The sequence below is a fragment of the Hyperolius riggenbachi genome, chromosome 6, assembly GCF_040937935.1.
Source record: "Hyperolius riggenbachi isolate aHypRig1 chromosome 6, aHypRig1.pri, whole genome shotgun sequence".
NCBI classification, from domain to species: Eukaryota; Metazoa; Chordata; class Amphibia; order Anura; family Hyperoliidae; genus Hyperolius; species Hyperolius riggenbachi.
In genome coordinates, this window is record NC_090651.1 from 116,362,463 (window position 1) to 116,387,147 (window position 24,685).

The 24,685-nt window shown below is 44.2% G+C and overlaps 1 protein-coding gene across 10 annotated transcripts in view; it reads left to right on the forward strand.

Moving 5' to 3' along the window:
* HFM1 (helicase for meiosis 1) overlaps nt 1-24,685 on the forward strand; it is a 266,554-nt gene that overhangs the window by 45,386 nt on the left and 196,483 nt on the right. For 9 of the 10 annotated variants that reach the window (XM_068239814.1, XM_068239813.1, XM_068239819.1 and 6 more), the window contains 5 exons: nt 2,587-2,863; nt 11,967-12,175; nt 12,674-12,715; nt 21,549-21,619; nt 24,155-24,287. In XM_068239814.1, the coding sequence (XP_068095915.1) occupies nt 2,587-2,863; nt 11,967-12,175; nt 12,674-12,715; nt 21,549-21,619; nt 24,155-24,287 (732 nt within the window). Of the gene's footprint in view, nt 1-1,430; nt 1,524-2,586; nt 2,864-11,966; nt 12,176-12,673; nt 12,716-21,548; nt 21,620-24,154; nt 24,288-24,685 lie in introns of all 10 variants that reach the window. The other variant, XM_068239822.1, reaches the window with a different exon arrangement.

The following is a 24,685-nucleotide window of genomic DNA, read 5'->3' on the forward strand; positions in this document are numbered from 1 at the left end:
CGTGGTAAGCATCTATAGAATCCAGAGGTAATCTTCCTAGGTAAGTATGTGATTTTGTGTTTGAGTACACTTTAAACAGCACCTGTGACAGTCTGAAGCAATCTTAAAAATGATGCCATTAATCTGACAAAAATATGAGTTTCTATTTTATGTTACTGATGTTCTATTTAAAGGGGCACAATGGCGAAAATTTTTAAAATGTAAAATATGTGCAAACATAAATAAATAAAAAGTACGGTTTTTTCCAGACTAACATGAGCCATAAATTACTTTTCTCCTATGTTGCTGTCACTTACAGTAAGTAGTAGAAATCTGAGACAAGGGACAGGTTTTGGACTAGTCCATCTCTTCATGGGGGGATTCTCAGGGATTTATTTATTTTCAAAAGCACTTAGTGAATGGCAGCTGCTCTGTCCAACTGCCAAAAAACTGTGTAGTAAACAGAGAAGCTAGTCAGCATCATTGTTTAAATCCTTTTTAGGGAATATTTTTATAAAGAATAAAAGCCATGCTGAGAATCCCCTATGAAGAGATGGGCTAGCCCAAAACCTGTCACTTCTGTCAGATTTCTACTACCTACTGTAAGTGACAGCAACATAGGAAAAAAGTAGTTTATGGCTCATTTTACTTTGGAAAAAACGTACTTCTTATTTGTCTGTTTGCCCCTATTTTAAATGTTTCGCCATAGTGCACCTTTAACATCATTACTGCACATGCTACTATGTCTCTCGCAAGTTTATCTTATGCTTCAGGTTTGTTTAAACTTTCTGTTCTTACAACTCAGACATTGTTGACAAGTGCGTAGTTTCACAGTGGTTGCTTAAAAAAAGTTCTTGAAGCCTACAGAATGAATACCATAGATAGCTATGAGTCTCAGAAGGGAAAGTATCAGCTGGCTGCAATTTGGCAAAGCCCAGCCAGTTGATCAACATGTAGAAGTTGATCCTTATGCATTAAAAAGATGCTTGACACTAAAACTAATCACTGTGGCACTCAAGAGGACATGAGAAAACAATTTTGTTACCACTGAAGTGGATTGTCATTAAAGAGGAGCTGTTAGGTATAAGGTCTCAGAGAAAATAAACACATATATCAGTAGCTAAAGATTGGCTGTACTTACATTACATATGCATTTCACTGTCCACGTTTGGATTTCACAGAATTTGTATATAGTATATGCAGAGAATGATGCTCCTGACAGCTCATGGCAGGTTCCATGTTTGTGAAGCCAAATGTGTCGTCATGTCCTGCCTGCTTCTGATCACAGAACAGCTCATACTGAATAACACTAGTTTGCAGTGAATATTAATGAGCCATGTGGCTAGGAACAATAGCGGACTCCTGCAGTGTACGCTGCCCCGAGATTTATCTGTGCTGTGGCTGGACTGAGTTTTAGAAGCTGCTGAAACTTGATCCCGTCTTCTCCTTAGCAGCCGAGGGGAGGGCCCCAGAATGCTTTGCAGTATGTTATGCGGCTTGCGTCCTGCTTAGCTCTAAGCTTTGCTGATAAGCATACATCAAAGGTAAGAGAGATCTTTATCTTCAGTAATGTCTTTTTGGCTTCCTTCTAAACTGTTTAACACAGGAGACTAGAGGTTTAAATTAGCTTCTGCAGCCTGACAGTTACTCTTTAAGTACAATAACATTTTTTGGAAGTAGGTTTACTTGTTATCCTTCTTTTACACTGTTTCTAATTGTTTTAAAACAAAGTCTCCTTTTTGTTTTATCTTTATTCTGTTGGGCTTTATTCCCACTCCCCCTTCATTTAGAGCGTGACAGTACTGTGGGATTTTTCCAAGTGAGGGGATGGGCTTGTTCTCCCCACCAGCCTTGTGGTTAGTTTTTAAGGTGACCTACTGTATGTCACACACAAACATACCACATCAAGGATGGACTTCCTATTGCCGGTAAATAATGTTGTGCGTTCTTCTTATACTGTGGGCGCCGCAAAAGCCATTAAATAACATTGTACTCTATGCAGTGCCCTTTTTAACCTCTTGCCGTATGGGCCCTTTTTATCTTCTTCAGCGTGGTGAGCCACTGCCGGAGTCTGCCTGTATACTAGCGCTCATGACTAGTCTTTTGTGCGCCACCCTGTACTTGAATCTAACATAGCAGTGCTCACGCAGACACATCATCAAGCAAAACATCAACATTGGAAGTTGGTACTCTGAAATTTAGTAGTCCTGTTAAACAACTTGAAATAAAAAGGGGAATAAATACTATTTATGTAATTGTTTATTTTTTGCCTTGGCTTAAATTATCCACCTGGCTAAATAATGTTGATAAGAATAGAGATGCATTTTTATTAAATTACTTTTGTAAATATTAAATATGTTAGGTTTGTTTTTTTCATAATGGAAGCAGTGTTTTGTTTAAAACATAGTGGATTATAATAGCATTATTTATCTGTGCTGTTAGCATGAGTATTTTAAGAAAAATATCACGCGCAATTAATTATAAGCTGTCTCACATTTTTACCTTGGGGGCAGATGTCACACAATTGTGAACAGCCTTCCTCTCTGTTACTAAATCATTTGCATAATACGCTAAATAATGTTTTTATTCTTTCTTTTTTTTTTTAAGTTACGATGAGAACACAAAAAAAGTTTATGCCACTGTTAAATAAAGTAACTGCAGTAGAAAACAAAACTCCAGGACCATATGCTACCCAGCATGGCATTCATTCTAACACAAAATTGACACCAAACACAGGAAATACAAGCACGGAGAATGTGACATTAACATATCCCTGGTTTTCATGTGGTGACAATGAAGCTCCAGGCACAGATTTTCTGCCTCCTGAACAGAATCTTCTACAAAGCCAACACATCAATGACAGATCAAGTATGCTTCGAAAAAGGTAATAATTTGTTTTTTTCTGCCTCCAACGAATTTTAGAGGCTAAAGTTGCTGTTATAAGTACCAAAGATATATATTTCTTACAATGTTGTGACACAAATTGTGTATTAGGTACATGTGCTAATTATGTATCACACCTCACATAATTCCTTTTTGGTAATGGTAGTTGGGTTTCAGGTTATATATTCTGAATAGGTTGCTATTTTTAATGGATCAAATGCCCGATTCAGTTGTAGGTATTAAAAAGCTTGCTGCATGAGAGATTTCTATTGCCCTGCACTGCATAGAGTTTACTGTCTGTTTCAACTGTCAGTTTAAAGCTTGCTATGTCTGTGCAATTTGCATCTGTAACAGTAAACTAATTATCTTGCATATTAGAAAGCATATTAGGCATATTGGTGGGCTATTTCAATTGCTTTATATTGAAAATGAAAAACAGATCCCTCCTTTCCCAAGCATGCAGGCTGGTATTCCCAGTAGGGTTAAAGAGACTCTGTAACAACATTTTTAGCCTTATTTCTTCTATCCTATAAGTTCCTATACCTGTTCTAACAGAAAACCACGTTAAGCTGCAGAGTGCCTCTGTCACTCTGCATATTAAGATAACTAAGTGCGGGGGGGGGGGGGGGGGGCTTGCCAACACTATTACGGGACGTCGCTGATCAGACAGAGCTGATCAGCTGATCGGGTTGCTGCCAGCTGGCGCAGTTTACGTGTGGTGCGTGGCTGGCCAGTGGACACAGCAAGCCAGCCAGGGGCATAGCTAGAAACCATGAGGCCCCATAGCAAAGTTTTGGTTGGGGCCCCTCCCTTAAAAATTACAAGGCACCTTAGTGTGCATATTACAATTACTTAGTATTACTGCTACATTTGCAGTGGCGACGGGGCAGAGAGGAGAGGGTCACATAAGACTAAATTGGGTGATCCAATAAGTGAGCTTACACTTTAAAACAGCTTAGGTGCATAGGCAGATGAGCTTATAGTTAGGCAGAGGAAAAGTGGGCATTAACAATGCAATTCTCTTGACGACCGACAGTCTGATTCAATAGTAATATCAATCAGAAACGATCATTCTGGATCACTAACAGAAGTAAAGCAGCTAAACAATCCAATCAGATTGATGGAATCGATCCGAAAAATCGATCATTTTCATTAATCTGAATTGTATATAAGCTTCCATTGCAGTAGCAGGCCCGAACAATCGTTTCGATATTGTGATCAAATAAGATGGTTGATCGTCTGGAGAATTTTATTGTTAATGGCCACCATACGCAGGAAATAAGTCAGCATTAGGCATAGGCGAGGGGAGTGTATGGTTATGCCTGGTACACACCAGGCAATTTCCTGTCAGATTTTGGGTCAAATCAATATTCGATTTTCCAATCACTTCTGTCCAAAATCATTCAGAAAAACAATTTGAAATCAGATCTGACCTGCCAAAACTTATTAATTCAACACGAAACCTGACCGGAAATTGCATGGAGTTTACCAGGCATTAGGCAGAGGAGATGAGAGGGGGAGGAGGAGTATGAGACAGCCAGTGCAGTATATGGGGTGTCAAATAAATGCAAGGCAGGTAATCCAGTGATCAAACAAATAGATATGTTAAATTAACAGAAATACTGCAATTGGGTGACAATAACTGCATACAATAGTCTTAACCCTCCTGGCAGTAACCACGACCTGAGCTCGGGGTAGGAAATACATGCTACTAATGGTAACCCCGAGCTCAGGTCGGGGTACCTAAAAATAGCTATGTGCGCTGTGCAGGAGTCCCGCGCGCCGATCGGCGCTGCTCAGCAGGACTCCTGCATCTGTCCCCCGCAATGTGGCATGTGTGTTTGGCCGCCGGGATCCCCAGATCCCCTGTAATCTAGCAGGGACCCAGCGGCCATGTGATCGGGGGTAGTGGCGGCTGGCGGAGGCGGCAAATACCTGCTGTGCGGGAGTCCCTAGCGCGATCGGCGCTCCCCAGGGACTCCTGCCTGGCTCCCCCAGCAGCATCGGCTCTCCCCTCTTCTTCTGCGGCTCTCCCCGCTTCCTCTTCACGGAATTCCGGCCTCAGGGTCCCCTCTCGCCCCAGAATTCTCCTGGGGACCCGGCGGCCAATCAGAGCTCAGCGGCGTTACGTCTGGCGGCGTGACGTCATGGGGGTGGGCGGGAAATTTGAAAATGATAATTTTTCCTTGGCCCTAAAGTGCATTGTATTGGATACACATGTATGAATTACATGTGTATCCAATACACTGTTGCCACTTGCATCCCAGCTGTGAGCTGCTTTGATCTGCTTTGATCTTTGTGATCTGCTGGATTTTTTGGATTTCTGTGTACCGATCTCTGCCTGAACTTAGACCTACGCTCTTTGCCTGCTGATTTTGCCCGATTGGATTTCCGTGTACCGACCTCTGCCTAAACTTTGACCTACGCTCTTTGCCTGCTAATTCTGCCCGATTTGGATTTCTGTGTACCGACCTCTGCCTGGATTTCGACTACTCTGCCTGCCGCCTGTACTGACCTCTGCCTGGATTTTTACGACACTCTTCTCCTGCCACCTGCCCGTCACCTGCTATGGCGTCATCTTCACGGCATCTCACAGCGGAAGCGCTGATGCAGTTAGAGGACAGCGATCCGGATATGCCGTCGTTGGAGGATTCCAGTGACAGTGATGCTCCTGGCAACCTGTCGTCCGACAGTGAGAGTGACAGCGACTCCATCCCCAGCGACACAGAGGTCAGTGACGCACGAGTTTGGTGCCCAGTCAACACCACTCGGGCCCCACCACTGTCCCCCCGTTTCCCTTTTACTGGGGAACCCTGCCTGAAGGTTGCTTGTGAACACTGCCGACTGGCCTACCTGCAGCTGTTCTTCAGTGACGCTGTCATTGGAAAAATCGTGGTGGAGACGAACCGCTACGCCGCACAAGAAATTGCTGCTCCACGAAGGCCCCTTTCCAGGACCAGGATGTGGGAGCCAATTACCAAGGAGGATTTGTGGCGGTTCCTTGGACTGATTATTCTGCAGGGGGTGGTGGGGAAACCCCTGCAGAAATGGTACTAGTCGACCAACAAGGTCATCGCCACCCCGTTCTTTGGCACGGTCATGTCAGAGTACCGCTTTGGACTCATTATGAAATTTCTACATTTCGCAGACAACACTACCTTCGATGAGTCCACCCACCCTGCGCCAAAGCTAAAGAAGATATGGGAGGTTCATCAGCTGGTCATGGAAAACTTCCGCAACACTTATGTACCCCAGATGGACATAAGTGTGGATGAAAGCTTGATGGCCTTCTAGGGCAGACTGTCCTGGATCCAATATATCGCATCCAAGAGGGCCCGGTTTGGAGTAAAGTCCTACACTTTATGCGAGTCTGCCACCGGATACATCTGGAACAGCGTACTGTACACCAGGAAAGGGACACAGTTCAACCCTGCATTCAGCAATTACGGGCTGGCGACTTCATCCGTGCAGTCCTTGGTGGAGCCACTTTTGAATAAGGGTTATTGTTTGACAACGGACAATTTTTATAGTTCACCTGAACTGTTTGAGTTTCTCATCAGGAACAAAACCGACGCCTACGGCACCGTTCGTCCTAACCGGCGAGAAATGCCTACTGCCTTCGCCAAGCAAAAGCTGAAATCTGGGGACATTGTGGCTTGGCAGAAGGGAAAAATGTTGGCACTCCGCTGGCGTGACAAGAGGGATGTGTGTGCGCTCAGCACTGTCCACGATGCATCCTCTGTCACCACCAGAACGCGAGGAGGGAAAGTCCTGGACAAGCCGCAAGTCATCCTGGACTACAACCATACAATGGGTGGGGTGGACCGAGCTGACCAGGCGATGACATACTACCCCGCAGTGCGGAAACAGCAGAAAAAGTACTATAAAAAATGTTTTTGTCATCTGCTGGAACAGGCATTATGGAATGCATTCATCTTGCATAAGCAACACAGTGAAAGGCCAGGATCACATGCTGACTTCATATGGAAACTGTGCGAAACCATATGCCTGAAGTACCGTATATTCCGGCGTATAAGACGACTTTTTGAACCCTGAAAATATTCTGCAAAGTGGGGGGTCGTCTTATACGCCGGGTGTCAGGTGCGGGTTTCAGTATTTGTGCCAGGCAGAGCTTACCGTGTGCAGCAGCCTTGGCGGAAAGGTCCGCTCGTGTCCTGGGTCCTTCTATGTCCTCCGCTGTCCCCCTGCATCATTCGTGTCCGTGTCCCGTGTTTGAAGATTCAAAGCTGCAATACAGTAACTAGCATCTTGCGAGCAGCTGCTCGCGTGTGTAACAGCAGCTTCCTGGTTCCGGGTCACCTGACTGGTGACATGTGCGTAGGAAGCGGAAGACACTGAACTGTGGAGCGCACGTCACCAGTCAGGTGACCCGGAACCAGGAAGCTGCCGTTACCCATGCGAGCGGCTGCTCGCAAGATGCTAGTTACTGTATTGCAGCTTTGAATCTTCAAACACGGGACACGGACATGAATGATGCAGGGGGACAGTGGAGGACATAGAAGGACCCAGGACACGAGCGGACCTTTCCGCCAAGGCTGCTGCCCACGGTAAGCTCTGCCTGGCACAAATACTGACACCCCACACCTGACACCCAGTTCTAAAATCACACAGCCTGAACTTTTTTCCCTCCCCTGGATGACTGCAGCACCCAGTAATATACAAAGGGTGTATACAGGGGTGGGCCAGGAGGACAGAGGAGGCAGGTTGTGAAGAGGAGTAGTCTTATACGGCGAGTATATGGCAAACTCTTTATTTTAACTGGAAAAGTTGGGGGGTCGTCTTATACGCCGGGTCGTCTTATACGCCGGAATATACGGTACCCAACTTCATCATCAGATGTGCGAGTTGGGCGCCGTGCATCATATGTGGTCAATCCGGAGCGCCTAACTGGCCGCCACTTTTCTGAATACATCCCACCCACTCCAAAAAAAGCGACACCAACAAGAATGTGTGTTGTTTGCTGCAGCAAGATGGATAGCAAGGTTAAGAAAGTCCGCAAAGAAACCCATTTTTACTGCCCAGACTGTGATATCGGCCTGTGTCCCGTTCCATGTTTTAAGATTTACCACACACGAGAGGTGTACTAGGGATATACTGTACTAATTATTGTATATACTGTACTGATTATTGTGTATATATAATCTGCTGCTTATTTGTACAGTTTTGCTATTATTTCAGTTTATTGATAAATTTATTTTTTTTTAGCAAATTTGTGTTCCAGTCTTTTATTTATATGTAAAATGTCTACCATGCTTTTATTCTGACATTTTGGTGAGTTATAACTTTTGAATCGGAGGCCCTAAAATTCTTGAAAACAATGTACCGCTTTTGACTCCTAATTCCAGACAGAAATGAACCGCCAGGAGGGTTAAACAAAGAGTGCAAATACTAACACCATAAACCAGGATTACAATAAACTGCAGAACCTGATAGTGCAAACTATACATAAACTAAAAAAAAAATACAGAGAAGGATGAAGGTGTGACAATCCAGCCCAGCGATCCCGTCGAGATCTGCTCCCGTTAGCATACGCAGGAAGTACAGGTGCAGACGGACAACGAAGACCGGTTGCTGGATCATCAGAGGGAAGAAAGAAAAAGCGACAGAGCGTGCCAATCCCGTCTAATCTGCTCCCATTAGCATACGCAGGAAGTACGGTGAACAGACTGACAAAGATTGGTCGCGCAGCTGCCGACAATATGTAATGGGACAAACATCCACCAATCCCGTATTACTAGGCCACTGTTGCCATGCAGGTCTCATGCACTAGAGACTGCTGGAGGCAAATTCACTGTGTGCGTAGTAAACGGTTAAGATTGGTTGGAGGTGCCCATACATGTACAATTCTGATTGTAAATACAATCGGTAAACTAAAAATATCGATTTCGCACTGGAAATCGGGTAAATACACTGCCACCACTCTTTGATTTTGGTTAGGGCAAAGAGACCCCAACGCTATCATAATACGGTAGCCAGCCCAATCACGTTCGACATGCTCCAGTCACCGTTCGGGGAATAGTCACTTCCGACGGCTTATGGACTGTGAGCAATGTGACGTTAAAGAAAGGTTACTGGGTCCAATTATGATGCAATCTCGATTGGATACAATCGAGAAACTAATGTTATCGATTTCGCACAGGAAATCTGGTACTAGCTAATCCTAGAAGGAAGAAACTGTTATTTACAACCTAGCTAGAAAATCAACAATTATAAGCAAATCATAAAACAATGCGGTAGTATGACTGACTCTTCAGAGGGCAGATTCGTTATAGCAGCAATCAGATGACCAGAAAAGGCACACGACTGAACGATAAAAATCGTTAGGTTATTTCTAAACTACATACACACAGCTTATTTTAGAACAGATTGATTTGACAGAGAGAAGAGATGAAAAGAAACAGAATGTCCGAATATACAGTTCAAATACCGTTATTGGTAGTCCATGCGGCAATCGCAAGTCTTTGGCGAAAGTCCGAAATGGCGGTTGCCATGCGGCCAACGGGCCTTTGTTAGAAATAGTTCCAAGATGGAGGTTTTGGCCCGTGTCCTTGCGGGCTGCCAGGATGTTACTAGGCGTCAGATTGAAGGTAAAGGACCTGGACTATTGGGTCATGTCAGTTTTGTTCCTCACTGTAGGTGGGGGGAGTTATGACACATACAAGTCCAGCCTTGTGCAATTTGATTAAGGCAGTGCCCCCTTAGGCAGGGAGAGGTTTTGGGCCAATTCATATTTTGCCCGCTCTCAGCATGCCCGTAGGTAATATCAAGAACCTGAATGAATATTCATAATCAGCGTAAGTGTGTGAATCTGCTAATACCAAACACGAGGAGTCTGGATCGCTAATAGCACCGTCCCCCCCTTTCAACTTACTGGCACTGGTTCCGAAAGATCCAGAGGGCTGAAAATCTCTCAGGACCAGTGTCATGTGGAATCTAATAAATTCCTTGAATTTGAGGGAACTGCGATCTTGGGAACACCAGAAATATTACCAAACTGTGCCTATTTATTAAATATAGTTTCTAAGGTTTGTTGAATCTTTGGGTGTCCCCAGATGGCGTGAAAGGATCATGCCTGTCTCCTTTCAACTCAGGCCACAAGGCAGCTACGTGTCGGACTCCTGCTGGGTCGGGGCCAAGCCGTCTACCAGTGGAGGCCTAAATTGATTCTGTCAGGCTGATATCTCACCTTCCTCTGATGGATGAGCTATATAACTACCCCACAAGGCTAGGTGACAAATTCCACCCTTGGATGCGAGAAGCTATGTAGTTAGCCAGTGTTTGTTAGCAGCCAGAGAGTAAGAGAAAAAAAAGGGGTTGGTTTAAGCCAAAATGTCATTTTTACTATTTTGCAATGGAATGTGCGCTTATGACGGCATGATGCATTCGATATGTCATATCGAAGGCGTCACAGAAGGAAGAGCTGACAGCTAGTGCAGGCTCAGCCCTGTGCTGGGATAAGGAGACAGTAACATTGTGTGCACAGAGGGGAGGGGGAAAGACAGTGTGCAGGACAGAGGGTGGGAGAGATAACAGAATACCTGCGGGCAATGGAAGTCCGTGGAGGAGGTGGACCTGCTGGAGCAGAGACATATCTGCTGGCTGATTCAAACCACGCGGGCTGGGGCAGCTTCCTCAATGATGTGCAGGTGGGGGCGGGGCCTCTCCCAGTAACGAGACTCCCTCCCTCTCTGGCTGTATTCCCCTCTGCAACTCCATCCGGTCTTTGCTGTAGAGCGGAGGGGGAGGGGGCGGAGCCACGTCCTCTGCAGTGTGTTCCCAGCCGGAACTATAAACTAATTAGGAGCAGGGATCTCAGAGAGGCGAAACGTGAAATAGTCCCTTTCACCTGTCTGCCTGCCTCTCTGTAACAATCTTTGGGAGGTTTTTACTTATGGAATTTGCAGCCTAGTGGCTGCACTTAAGAAAAAAAGTTAAATAAAAAAAAAAAAAGCACACAGGCAGCTAGGACTGAAGGGCCATCTTGTGGTCGCGATGCCTGCTATCCCTACGCCACTGAAGCCAGCACAGCTGATGCTGCATACCCCCTGGGGTACGCAAACCACGTGTTGAGAACCACTGGTCTATGGTATTGAGAAAGTGACATTTCCTTAGAAACAAAATACAATTACAGCTTACTATCCCATGTTATAAACCATGGCTAACAAGCTCTCCCGATCTTTTTAATATTTAGGAGTCTTTTCTTCCATAGTCTATGTACACAGCTTTGGGGTTAGTTACTTCCATGTCCCTCAGCATGAGGTGTAAATGAACCCTTTGTCTTAGATATGGAAACAGGGATTTTCCTAGATTACCATCCTTTTCTTGCATTGCCCCACTCTGTATTGGACCATGTGGGTTAATATTCTTCAAGTCTCAGCTGTTCTGTCAATACCAGCTTGCATAGGGGGAAGGGATTAAAAGAGGCTTAGGATAAAGGGAAAATCTAATTAAAAGTAAAAAACAAACAAACATTAAATCTTTTCAAGAAACTGGTGGAAAACGTATTTTTGTGATAAATCCACCAAAGAATAAATGGCCATTGCAAAGCCTTAAGGTTCATGCACACCTACCAACTATCTGTCCAACTATCTGCCAAACTTGTCTGTAAACCCCATACAACTTGTGTTGTGAAACAAGTTGAAACACCTAAAAAAAAGTATTTTGATATTGTTCAAACAGCTGATAAGACTGATAAGAAGTCAATCCAACAAATGGATTGACTTCTTATCAGTCTTATCAGCTTTTTGAACAATAGCAAAAAAATTTTTTTTGTTGTTTCAACTTGTCTGACAACAAAAGTGTGCTGCATAAGAGACCGCTGTTGAGCGTGTGAATGGGGCTTAACAGACAAGTTTGGCAGATAGTTGGACAGATAGTTGATAAGTGTATATGAACCTTTACTGTAGAATAATGCCATGTTTTGGAGCATTCATTCACCAATCAATAACGGTGTCTGTTATATAAGCCATGTGCCAGGGTGCTTGCTGTCCTTGATTCTTATTCAGACTTGTACTTTATGGCCAGTCTTATGCATATCAGGACAATTTTATTGTCAACTCCGATCTGTATTTTTTTTTTTCTAGCTTGTTTAAACAATGCAGGTTTAATGAAAGTCAAATTTCAACAAGCAGCTCCATGACCACAGAGAAAGCATGTAAAAAAGAAGTGACCAGCTCTGTCCATGAAGATCTATTTGTCAGTGGTGAGAAGAATGAAGCTCCTGAACTCTGTCACACAGCAGATGAAGAAATATTTTCTTTCCGTTCATCTTTAGCACTACTTACAGGAAAAGGTAGCAATCCTTTTCTATTCTATTGCTATTACTTAGACATTTGGTTGTCCCATATATTAAGAGACCAAATACGTTTAAAGCAGAGGTAGCCAAGTTCTTAATAGTGCAAGTAGTTTTATCTGATTGTTCACATATATTATTGCTGATTTTCCTACTAAATTTATAACCAGATTTAAAGTAAAAGTAATGTGCAATTAACTTACACTTGCATGAGTGTCTGTTTTTTCAATCATCTGGGGCATAAAAATATTTAATAAGCAGTACAGATACTTTTTCAGCAGTAGTACTAAGTTTCGGCTATGCACTGTTGTAAACAGGCTCATTCATGCAGTATCTTGAATGGCAAGATATTAGACCAGATTTCCTTTTGTTTTTTTAGCAGTAGAATGTTAGTAATAGTTAGTAGAGTAATTCAGCCATTGCTAGTAATACAAGTATGTTCCCTGTGCTGGAATCTGTTTGACACAAATAAGTAACATTTTTTAATTTTATTCTTAGGTGAAACACAATGCGAAGTTCTAAGGCCTGTCTCTGAAATTCGTATCCTTCTTTTCTATGTACATGCAGTTGTACATAATAAATGACGGTCACATCACCACTCATCCACTCGTTACATTTGGTTCCACGGCTGTTGCTGACACCACCACTCCAATGCAGTGGAGAAGCGCTGGTATACAGATCAGAGCCCTGGCAGAAGCATATGGTGTTTCCCATTGGATTGCAACAGACCAATGGGAATTCTCTCTCCAGCAGGGATGATTCCCACTGGTCCACCACTCTGTGAACTTATGAGTATCTTCCCTGGGGAGAGACGATTTCCATTGGTCTGTTGCAATCCAATGGGAATCTAAACTGATTTGTATACTAGCACTTCTCCCCTGCAGTTGACCGAGGGACGGTGGCAGCAGCGGTGTTGAAACCAAATGTGACAGCGGCAGATCAATAAAGTTAGCAAAAGTGCAACGACAAGCCTAGTGAAAACAGACACTGTCCATTCCCATAGGCTTCCACAGATTTGGTCAGCATCTGCTTCATCGCTAATGTGTATCTGGAATTATTGCAAATTGTGCAAACTCATGTTCTACACCGGCCAGACCGTATCCATTGTATCCTATTGCTTTGCATAGGATCCGTATGCATATCGGTCGATCCGTTTTGTTCCGCTACAATAAGCAGGCGGTTTTTATGGCCAGTGTGAAGCCTGCCTAAATTCTAACCAGAGGCCATGAAAGCCTGATGTAAAATCTGCATTATTCAGCTGCAAAACAAAATGAGGTAATGACCCTTTACATTTTCCAGCACTAAAGCCTTATCAGCATTTTTTCCTCAGCCAGATAAAAATGTTTTGTCTTTTATTTAATTTTCAGGATATCAGCTAAAATTGACATTCTGTTTGACTGACTGTGAGGATCCGCTCGGCTGCCTGCGCAGGCAGACAGCTTTTTGACCACTGTTCAGGTCTGCATTCTGCAGGTCTCTGGAAGAGAGACCTTTTGTCAGTTTTGCAGCTTGCTGCTGCTGAGGAATTTGCATACGTTGGTCATGCAAATTTCCTAGCCACATCCTCTGGAGGTTTGTACTATAAATACCATGTGATATCACAGACCTGGGCTGGTCATAAGGGTTAGTCCTGTGAAACACTCCTGGAGTGTCAGCCTTGCTCATTGTTTAAAGATTAGCCTAGAGTAATTCCTGGGACTGCACTAGGCAGATTCCCTAGTGCAGTTAAGATTGCATATCTGTTTTGTTTGTCTGTTGCGATTGTTCTGTCCCAGCGGTGGTCGACAGGAAGTCGTTCTGATCTTTGTTCTTGGAGTATAGCTGGAGCAGCGGTTGCTACCAGCTATCTCATCTAATCTGTCTTGCCTGGATCGCACTCGCCTAGCGCTAGTGCTGTGGATCCGTCTAATCTCCATCTCTCTTGCTGTTATCTCTCACTTATTCCTGTTTTCGTGTATCTGTCTTGTCTGCTACGAACGCTTGCTGTAGGCTCGGTGAGGTAACCGTTACGTTAAGCAAGCGCTCACGTCCTCTGTTTCATGTTTGTCTGTCGGTGGTTAGTTAGGCGTGCTTGTCTCTGTTGTGCTTAACAGGCGGGGACCGCACATAAACGCGTGCACTGTTGCGAATGAGTGCGGTGTTCGCGTTTAGTTAGCGTTTGTTATTTTCCTTATCTTCTCATTGTTTGATTTGCTGTGCCTTTGCTACTCTCGTGCTCTGCCTTGCTGTAGCCTTGTGTCACCTCTGGCAATCGCCTCTCTCGCGATTGCGTTCCTACTTCATATCTGCTGTTGTGTGTGCACCGTCGCGGGTTGGCGACTAGTTTGGTGCACACACATACAATCTGTCCCTTTGCTCAATCTCATTCGCAATCGCTTCTCAGGCGATTGCGTTCTCACTCGGTTTCCTTTGTTGTGTGTCCACCGTCGCAGGTTGGCGACTAGATTGGTGCACACACATACATTCCTCCTCTGTGCTTATTCTGTCTTGTGTCGCTGTTAGCAATCGCCATCTCCTGCGATTGCCTTCTTACCTTATCTTCATGGTTGTGTGTTCATCGTCGCAGGCTGGCGACTAGATTGGTGGACACGCATACCCTCTGTCACTTTGTTCTCTCTCTTTCAGGGCTATCTTGCCCTGCGTTTCTTCCCTTCGTACAATTCCTGTCTGGCGTCTGTGGCAGGGCAAAGGAGCTGTTCCTCTGCACTCCACAGCTCTACCTGTCGACAGGAATTTCCCTCTACAGGTGCATTGCACCTTTTGCTGGGTTCCCTCAAATCATACGCTTGTGGAGGATTTCCGCAGTGTCAGCGCATGTCTTGTGCGCTGATCATGGAGATTATTCCGCAATCGTTACAGTATGACCAGCCAAACCGAAATTCCCAGTGCAGAGGGAATTTCCGATTTGTACGATTTGGTCAAATATGGGTCCTGTATCTTTAAGAGGTTTAAGATACTGGACTCTGAAACTAGAGATGAGTTCATATCAGAATGTTCCAGATTCTTGGCAAATCCTGAATTTCAGGCCACCAATATTTCCACTTGGAGTGGTCAGATTGCTTACAATCTTTTCCAAGGGGATCTGTTCGTGTGGGCTGATGAGTATGCCAGACACAAGAATCTGAGACATAACCCTCGCAGATTTCTGACTCATGTGTTTTCTCGTAAGCTTGGAACTTGCATGCCAAGTTATTTCTATGAGTTTTTTCCTGCAGTACATGATGCTGATCAGATTAGGTTATGCAACATTTCTGTGTCATTACCATATGTTAATGAATTGGTGCTTGCAGGCCAATCTGCTGATACGGCTTGTCAGCCAAAAGATTCGTTGACCATAGCAACCACAAATAAAACACTCCCTAATGATGTGTACAATGATGTTGCTCAGTCTCCGGGTTTTTTGCCCCAATCCAAAGCTTATGTGGATCCTATTATAGGTAGGATCGCACACTATATTAAAGCAGTTAAAAAATCTGTTCTGGTTCCTGATCTCCACCCGTATGGAGATTATCTAGATACTGGCTTGTTTGAACCTCCATTTGCCTCATGGGACATTGGGGCCTTGATGGAGGAATTTGATTTTGATTGGAAAGCCTTTCACGATTTTTATATCGCAAAAAGCGAAGATGTCTTGAATGATTGTCTCGATTCTATGTACCTTTTGATTGATTCCGATGAATGTGACGAGGGTGATGTGGATCTAGTGATTTACGTGTGGCAGACGATTTTGGATGAGTTGCATACACACCAATCAATTGATTCCAATAAAGAGACATTGTTGTCGGATGATTGTTACTGCCTTTCTGGGTTAAAGCATGTGAGTCTTGACATTGTGCGATCTGAAATGAATGGGTGTACCACTGTGGTTGATTCCTGTGTGAATCCTGAAAGATTCTCTCTTGACTGTGTGCAGTTTGAATCTATGCAATCTAATGCCTGTTTCTCGGATGTTCCTGCAGATTGTGATCAGCATGAATGTGCCAGTTTTCTCAAGGATGTGTGGGACCCCTTGTCATTTAGAGACAGATCTTTAAGATCTTCCATCTGTGATCCTGCTATGGGGAGAATTCCTAAATCATGCAGCATCAAAAGTAAAATTAATATGTCTAATAAAGTTTTTCCTGATGTTGTCGCTATTTCTACTGCTAATGCGTCTTTCTCTCACCCTGTTCACACCTGTAAGGGCCCGTTGCCTGGTGACAGTTGCTCCAGTGTTTCTGTCCTGAACGCCTTACAGTCTGGCCCCCAAATCACGTAGGTTTGCGCTATGGAAGCGTCAGTTTCACAACCTAAAGCGATTTTTGATTCGCAAGTTTTGCGTTCTGACTCCTCGGATTTGACATTGTTAGCCGAATCTAAGAGTGAGACAGCGCTTCGGTTTTGCAAATCTGATGCTGAAGCTTCTTTGCTTTGCCCAGAGAAGCTTTCTCTGAATCTGCCCTGTACCATGAATAAAAACATGATCTCCACTCGCACTGACATTTGTGAGTCCCTTTCTTGTTCTGAGGAAAATGCTGATTCTGCACCCTGTACTCTGGATGAGTTAATATGGCTTTGTTTAGAGTGTCCTGCAGTGTCCCTAGAGGCTCGTCTAGGTATTGCTACTATACTCACCTGTTTTTCTGCAGTTTTGGAGTTGCAAGCTAGTTTGACTGCTACGCAGAATTCTGGGTGCAGTGAGATTAAAGTTAGGGAGTCAGTGTGTGTTCCAGTAAATATTCCTGTACGTTCCGCTCATGCTGATGAAATTCAGTCTCAGTTTATGGTGGAACTTTCCCTGGGACATCTGCCCTGTCCACAAAATAAAGTTCCAGTTTTGCCCTGTAACATGGATAGTTCAGAATCCTTCTTAGAAAACTTGGAAAATGATGTTCCTGAGGTCTTGTCTGATGTCCTGGAGACCTCCGAGTTCCTCCCAAAGGGTGCAGAACTTGTAGGAGATGTCTCCTGCCCCCCAAGTCCGTCTGAGGTGTTGCCCACTTCAGTAGGCATTGCTGTTGTGCTGACTACCTTTGCAGCTCTGGTGGAGCTTCACTCATATGTAGTCAATGATGATATTATTGTCACAGAGATTTCTAGGTTTGAGTCCAAGGCTTCTTTTGAAAGTCCAGTGCTTGTGACCACTACTCGTGATGATTCTCTGCCCGGTTCTGGTTTTGGTCTTGTCGTGACGGACTCTGAGGTTGGCAGTTCCTCGACGTGTCCTGAGGTCCCCCTTGGGCGAGTGTACCCCGATGTGTTCTGTGACCCAGAAAGCCCAAGTGTGTCTCGGTTGCCAGCCTGCTCAGATGCTTCCTCGGTAGAAACCTGTTTAGATGTTGCCTGGATGCATGCCCAGAGGTGGTCCCTGAAGGCCCTGGTCTTGATGCTTGTCCTGGTAATTCTGAATCTGGAATTGTCATTGGTTCCATAGGGGTTCTTAATTGTTCTCCGTGTGAGCCTGGTGATCGTTCTGCCCTCCTGGGATCTCTGCGGAGCTTCAAAGTGTTCTGGGAGATCCTGGGAGAAATATTTCCTGATTCCTTGGATGAGATCAGCAGTGGGTGCTTTGTGGAAAGGGACACTTCGAATGGGTATTGTGGCAGGTTTGGTATTTTTGGACGGTCCCTGGAAGGTGGTGGGCATGGCTCGGTGTGTGTCGATGGCTTCTTCTCTGGCATTCACAGTCCTGATGGGTGTTACTCTGAGACTTGTGGTACTGATGGGCATGTTTCGGTGGCTTCTCCTTCCGATGAGGTCGGTTTCGGGTGGGCTGACTCTGGAATTGGGCCTTGTCGGGCTGTCTTGACTTTCATGAGTCTTCAGTTAGAGTCTTTTGCAAATATCAGGTTAGAGGCTCGTCTGGAATCCGACCCTAGAGGGGGGGGGGGGTACTGTGAGGATCCGCTCGGCTGCCTGCGCAGGCAGGCAGCTTTTTGACCACTGTTCAGGTCTGCATTCTGCAGGTCTCTGGAAGAGAGACCTTTTGTCAGTTTTGCAGCTTGCTGCTGCTGAGGAATTTGCATACGTTGGTCATGCAAATTTCCTAGCCCCATCCTCTGGAGATTTGTACTATAAATACCATGTGATATCACAGACCTGGGCTGGTCATAAGGGTTAGTCCTGTGAAACACTCCTGGAGTGTCAGCCTTGCTCATTGTTTAAAGATTAGCCTAGAGCAGGGGTCGGCAACCCGCGGCTCCGGAGCCGCAAGCGGCTCTTTTTCACTTTTGCCGCGGCTCCTAGACCGCGGCTCAGGCGCGGCTCCGGTGCTGCAGGGCTGCCCATTCTGACACTACACCGGTAGTGAGTGTCAGTGGCTGCGGCGCACTTGTTACATGTGCGCGTGTGACGTGTGCTGCCAGCTGGCCGGCAGCCTATCAGAGAGGCCGCCGGACCAGTGCAGGGCTTCGGGCGGCCATTTTCCCGTAGCCCTGCAGTGTAGTGCAGGCAGGACGTGACGTCGGGAAGGAAGGAAGAGGAGCCGAGGGAGTTGCGCGCCACAAGGAGGTCGGGACCGGAGGTCGGGACAGGAGGAGATCGTGACAGGAGTACTTCTGACTAGGTGAGTAAATGGGTTTTTCTTTTCAGATCTGCTGAAGGATTTGTGCATATTGGGGTCCATATCTGCTAACGATTTGTGCATATTGGGGTCATATCTGCATATTGGGGTCATATCTGCTAACGATTTGTGCATATTGGGGTCATATCTGCAAATTGGGGTCATATCTGCTAATGATTTGTGCATATTGGGGTCATAGCTGCTAACGATTTGTGCATATTGGGGTCATATCTGCTAACGATTTGTGCATATTGGGGACATATCTGCTAACGATTTGTGCATATTGGGGACATATCTGCTAACGATTTGTGCATATTGGGGACATATCTGCTAACGATTTGTGCGTATTGGGGACATATCTGCTAACGATTTGTGCATACTGGGGTCATATCTGCATATTGGGGACATATCTGCTAACGATTTGTGCATATTGGGGTCATATCTGCATATTGGGGTCATATCTGCTAACGATTTGTGCATATTGGGGTCATATCTAACGATTTGTGCATATTGGGGACATATCTGCTAACGATTTGTGCATATTGGGGACATATCTGCTAACGATTTGTGCATATTGGGGACATATCTGCTAACGATTTGTGCATATTGGGGACATATCTGCTAACGATTTGTGCGTATTGGGGACATATCTGCTAACGATTTGTGCGTATTGGGGACATATCTGCTAACGATTTGTGCATATTAGGGTCATATCTGTTTTATAATGGCTTTGCGGTTCCCAGTTTTTATTCTCTTTTCGGAAACGGGTCCAAGTGGCTCTTTGATTCTTAAAGGTTGCAGACCCCTGGCCTAGAGTAATTCCTGGGACTGCACTAGGCAGATTCCCTAGTGCAGTTAGGATTGCATATCTGTTTTGTTTGTCTGTTGCGAGCATATAGCTGGAGCAGCGGTTGCTACCAGCTATCATCTAATCTGTCTTGCCTGGATCGCACTCGCCTAGCGCTAGTGCTGTGGATCCGTCTAATCTCCGTCTCTCTTGCTGTTATCTCTCACTTATTCCTGTTTTCGTGTATCTGTCTCGTCTGCTACGAACGCTTGCTGTAGGCTCGGTGAGGTAACCGTTAAGCAAGCGCTCACGTCCTCTGTTTCATGTTTGTCTGTCGGTGGTTAGTTAGGCGTGCTTGTCTCTGTTGTGCTTAACAGGCGGAGACCGCGCATAAACGCGTGCACTGTTGCGAATGAGTGCAGTGTTCGCGTTTAGTTAGCGTTTGTTATTTTCCTTATCTTCTCATTGTTTGATTTGCTGTGCCTTTGCTACTCTCGTGCTCTGCCTTGCTGTAGCCTTGTGTCACCTCTGGCAATCGCCTCTCTCGCGATTGCGTTCCTACTTCATATCTGCTGTTGTGTGTGCACCGTCGCAGGTTGGCGACTAGTTTGGTGCACACACATACAATCTGTCCCTTTGCTCAATCTCATTCGCAATCGCTTCTCAGACGATTGCGTTCTCACTCGGTTTCCTTTGTTGTGTGTCCACCGTCGCAGGTTGGCGACTAGATTGGTGCACACACATACATTCCTCCTCTGTGCTTATTCTGTCTTGTGTCGCTGTTAGCAATCGCCATCTCCTGCGATTGCCTTCTTACCTTATCTTCATGGTTGTGTGTTCATCGTCGCAGGGTGGCGACTAGATTGGTGGACACGCATACCCTCTGTCACTTTGCTCTCTCTCTTTCAGGGCTATCTTGCCCTGCGTTTCTTCCCTTCGTACAATTCCTGTCTGGCGTCTGTGGCAGGGCAGAGGAGCTGTTCCTCTGCACTCCACAGCTCCACCTGTCGACAGGAATTTCCCTCTACAGGTGCATTGCACCTTTTGCTGGGTTCCCTCAAATCATACGCTTGTGGAGGATTTCCGCAGTGTCAGCGCACGTCTTGTGCGCTGATCACGGAGATTATTCCGCAATCGTTACACTGACTCATTTGCATAGATAACAGGTCTAGTTTTTGTACACTTGCTGTACAGGAAAACAGAATGGAACTTCATACAATTTTTTATTAGAACTAGTACTATATGTATCTATGTTTATCTCATCATGTCATATGTTGTTTCATGCATTCTTTAATAAGAATTGTATTTTCTAGGAAGATTCAGTTTTGTAGTATGACCAGATACTGTAAACAGCAAAAGGACCTGGACCAGTCTGCATTTTCAGCAAATAGGGAGACCTATTTAATTGTAGGAAGGAAGTCAATGCTCTTGCAATTTAAAATAAGTTAACAGATAAAAGGCATTTATATATCAGGTTATAGGAAATGTTCCTTTGCCACATTTGAAGGCCCAGCTCTTGGTCACATTTGTTTTGAAAATTTAGTATCCAGGACAAATCTTCCATACAATCATGCTAGAAAAATAGAGATGTTCTTCTTGATGTCAGTGCTTGTATAAAATCTCTTAAGGTATGAAGGGTCATGTAAAGGGGGTGCCCACGACAATACAAGCTAGGACATAAGACAGGGAGGATTTGGACTACGTCGGGTGGAGAGGTTAGAGATCCACTATGGCTGTACTCTGCAGGGGGTTTGTGGGATCACTGTTAGTTTGCACAGGAAGGAGAGACAGTGTGGTGGAAGAGACCTGACACAGGCCCGAATATGTATTTTTGTTCATAAGACACCAAGGCACTTCAGACACACACACACATATACACTTACAGAAACACACACATTTAGAGTGGGAAAAGTGTCTCATGGAGCAAAGAAGATCCTCCGCTCCATTAATTCTTTATCTTCTGTATGCTCAAGGTGCATTTTACTGTTTATGACTGTGCACACAAATGCATTTTTCAGTAGTCTTTATTTTCCTTAATGTGACAGCTAAACCATTCAGAAGCATCTTCAAAGAATTTCCATTTTTTAATTATATACAATCAAAGGCCTTGGATGATGTATGTATTTTACTATTCACAGTATCTTTACACCTTTTAAAAATTCCAGTATCCAATTGATTATATATAACTTTTATCTTATCCCCCTCTAGGTTTGCAGTAATAATATTCTGTTCACAACTGACCACAACAGACTTGTCCTTCTTGATAGCTCATGCTGATTAATGTTTGTGCATTTATACGGTGAATCGTGTACCCTGAGGCGATATGTGAAATGATGAGATAAACATGTGTATGTACAGTACAAACATATTGATAACCAGGCTGTTTTACGTGTTTTATTTTTGCTGTCTGAAAGAGTTAATTTCTAGGCATGGAAGTGACAGCTTCTGTCTTGTCAGGAATATAGTAAACATCACTGATAAGCAAATTACAGCCATAAAAGTTTTCCTGGAAGAAAACAACTTCTGAGGATAGAAAAATGTAAATAGTTTATGTATTTTAACTCCAGGACACTTAATAGGCTGGCACTGATTAGATACAGTAAAACATTCAGCCTATTTTGTAAATGTTTAAATAAAAGAAAACCCCTGGGATACTTAAAAAAGTATTTTTTTAGGAGTAGGAAGATAAATATAATTGTTTATCTCATCAGTTACTCTTCACCTCAGGTTCACTTTAAGCCTTTATATTGGCTAACGGCAGTGAGCGTATGTCCACACTACATACAGATATTCAAAAACAAATGCTCGAGGTGCACAAGGCTAATGGTGGGGCAGCTCTCATCATCTCGCTGAACTAAGTCAATCAATCAAAGCCAGCACCATCATAAATCTTCAGACATACATTTTATTACATCCAGACAGAACATGGTAAATCCAAAATTTCGAGACCGCCCTGGATCTCTGATAATCTGCATGCAGGCAGTGTACAGTATTCAGCAGGGAAGTTAGTGCTAAAAGACAAGCCAGGGAGGTGAATGGGGTTTAATACCTCTGAACACTTGTAGATGCAATGTGAACGCATCATGTGGCTGCTGCAGTCTGCTTACCGTATATACTCGCATATAAGGTGACCCGCGTATAAGCCAAAGTACCCTCTTTTCCATCAGAAACCAGGAAAAAGTGATTGACTCTTATATAATCTCCCTCCCCAGTACAGCCCCCTCCACAGTAGCCAGATGTGCCCCTAGTACAAGTCATTCCTTCTCCCCATAGCCAGATGTGCCCCAGGGATGATACAGCTGTGTCTCAAGATGGCACAAGATGATGTTATAGATATAAGATACAGTGATTACCACACAGGAAGAACACCCAATCATTTCTCCGCTAATACATTGCTTGCACATTTCACTCCACAAGCCAGTCTTGAGCAGCGCACTCTGCACACCATGTTGCAGGGGATGGGTGGCACAGACACAGCAGGGAGCCAGCTGACAAGAGCAGGATCACTAATGCACGATCCTTATACTCCTCTGCCAGCAACAAAAACTCCTCCACCATCTGCCCTGCTTCATTGACTCGAAGCCGAGGGGGTAACTTTTCAGCACATTTTTTGTGCTGAAAAATTATGCTTATACGCGAGTTTATAAGGTATATTGGTGAAGGTGTGTTAAGGTTGGCCATTAACCATACAATCCTGCAGCCGCTTGATAGTTTCTGAGTTTTTGGAAATATTCGGTCATTCCCACTAATAGCTGAATTCCTGCTAAACAATCTGATCCGATCGATGGGATGGGTTTGAAAAGAAAATGGATAGAGTTCATTAATCCATGTAATTTGTTAGCAGGAATTTGGCCATTAGTAGGCATGACCGATCGTTTTCAATCAATTTCCACAGCGATTGAAAGCTGTAGATCGACCGCAGGGTTGTATCTTTAATGACCACCTTTATTATTATTTTTTTTTATTTATATGGTTTAATCAACTTCAGCAAAACTATAAACCGTCCCGGTAAGAAAAAAATCAGGCGCACACTACAGAGGTAGTAAACAAGAAAATGTGTCAGAATTATTAATATACGAGACTGAAGACACTTGGGTTCTGCCTCCATGATCAGTGGTAAGTGTAATGGCTCCAGGTATGTGCAGACCCTCAGTTGATAGATCCACCCCTCCTGTACATAGCCATACATATGCCGTGTAGGTCCTCCAAAGAGGGAGAGGGAAAGCAACAGCAATAAACAAAAGCAGCTGGATACTACACTCCATATCAAGGACCAGGCATGGCTTCGTTGAAATTAATAGGAAATCTGTGTACACCTGTGCACAGTTCCCTATCTATTACCAGGCGTGACAGTGAGCAGTGGGTAGGCTGCTCCTACAATTTAAGAGCTAAAAATGTGGTGTGCAATGTGATGGCCAGCAATGCCCTTTTGTGACATCAGTGTGGGATTTTATTTCATGAAATTTGCATGCAAGCCATAATTATTGACGTTTCATTGACTATCTCTCTCCTATAGTTATACATCTCATAGCAAGGTAGATTTGTAACCAATACTAAAGCGTGGTTGTGAAAAAGATACGGTGGCTAAAATGTTATGTTTCCCATCAATCTTTAATGCTACTTTCATGTTTTATTATAAATATCTACCTAGCTTCTGTATTCAAATAAAAATGTTGTGATGTGTGCTCCAACTGGATCCGGAAAGACAGTGATTTTTGAAATCGCAATTGTACGGTTATTGATGGAAGTGCCAGCTCCTTGGACAAATGTCAAAATTGTATACAGTAAGTACAGCACAGATGAAACAAATATCACCTGTAGACCATAAAAGATTACATAGATTGAAATCTGACTTTCTTCATTACTGCAAGCACTGTTTTGCACTGTTAATTAAATTAATTATTTAAATACATAATAATAATAATCTAACACTTGTATAGTACTTTTCTCCTATCGGACTCAAAGCACTTGAGAGCTACAGCCACTAAGGGCACGCTCCGTAGGCCCCTCTGCAGTGTTAGGCATTCTTCCCCTATGACTCCTTACTGTGAGAAAACGCGGAAAAGCCGCCGCAAGTACTCAGAGTAAGGCAGCTGATTCCGCGTTCAACATGCCAGTTTGCGCGCAGAGACCTGCATTCACTGGCTTGTCGGAGCGCAGAGAAACCGCCGCATGCCCAGAG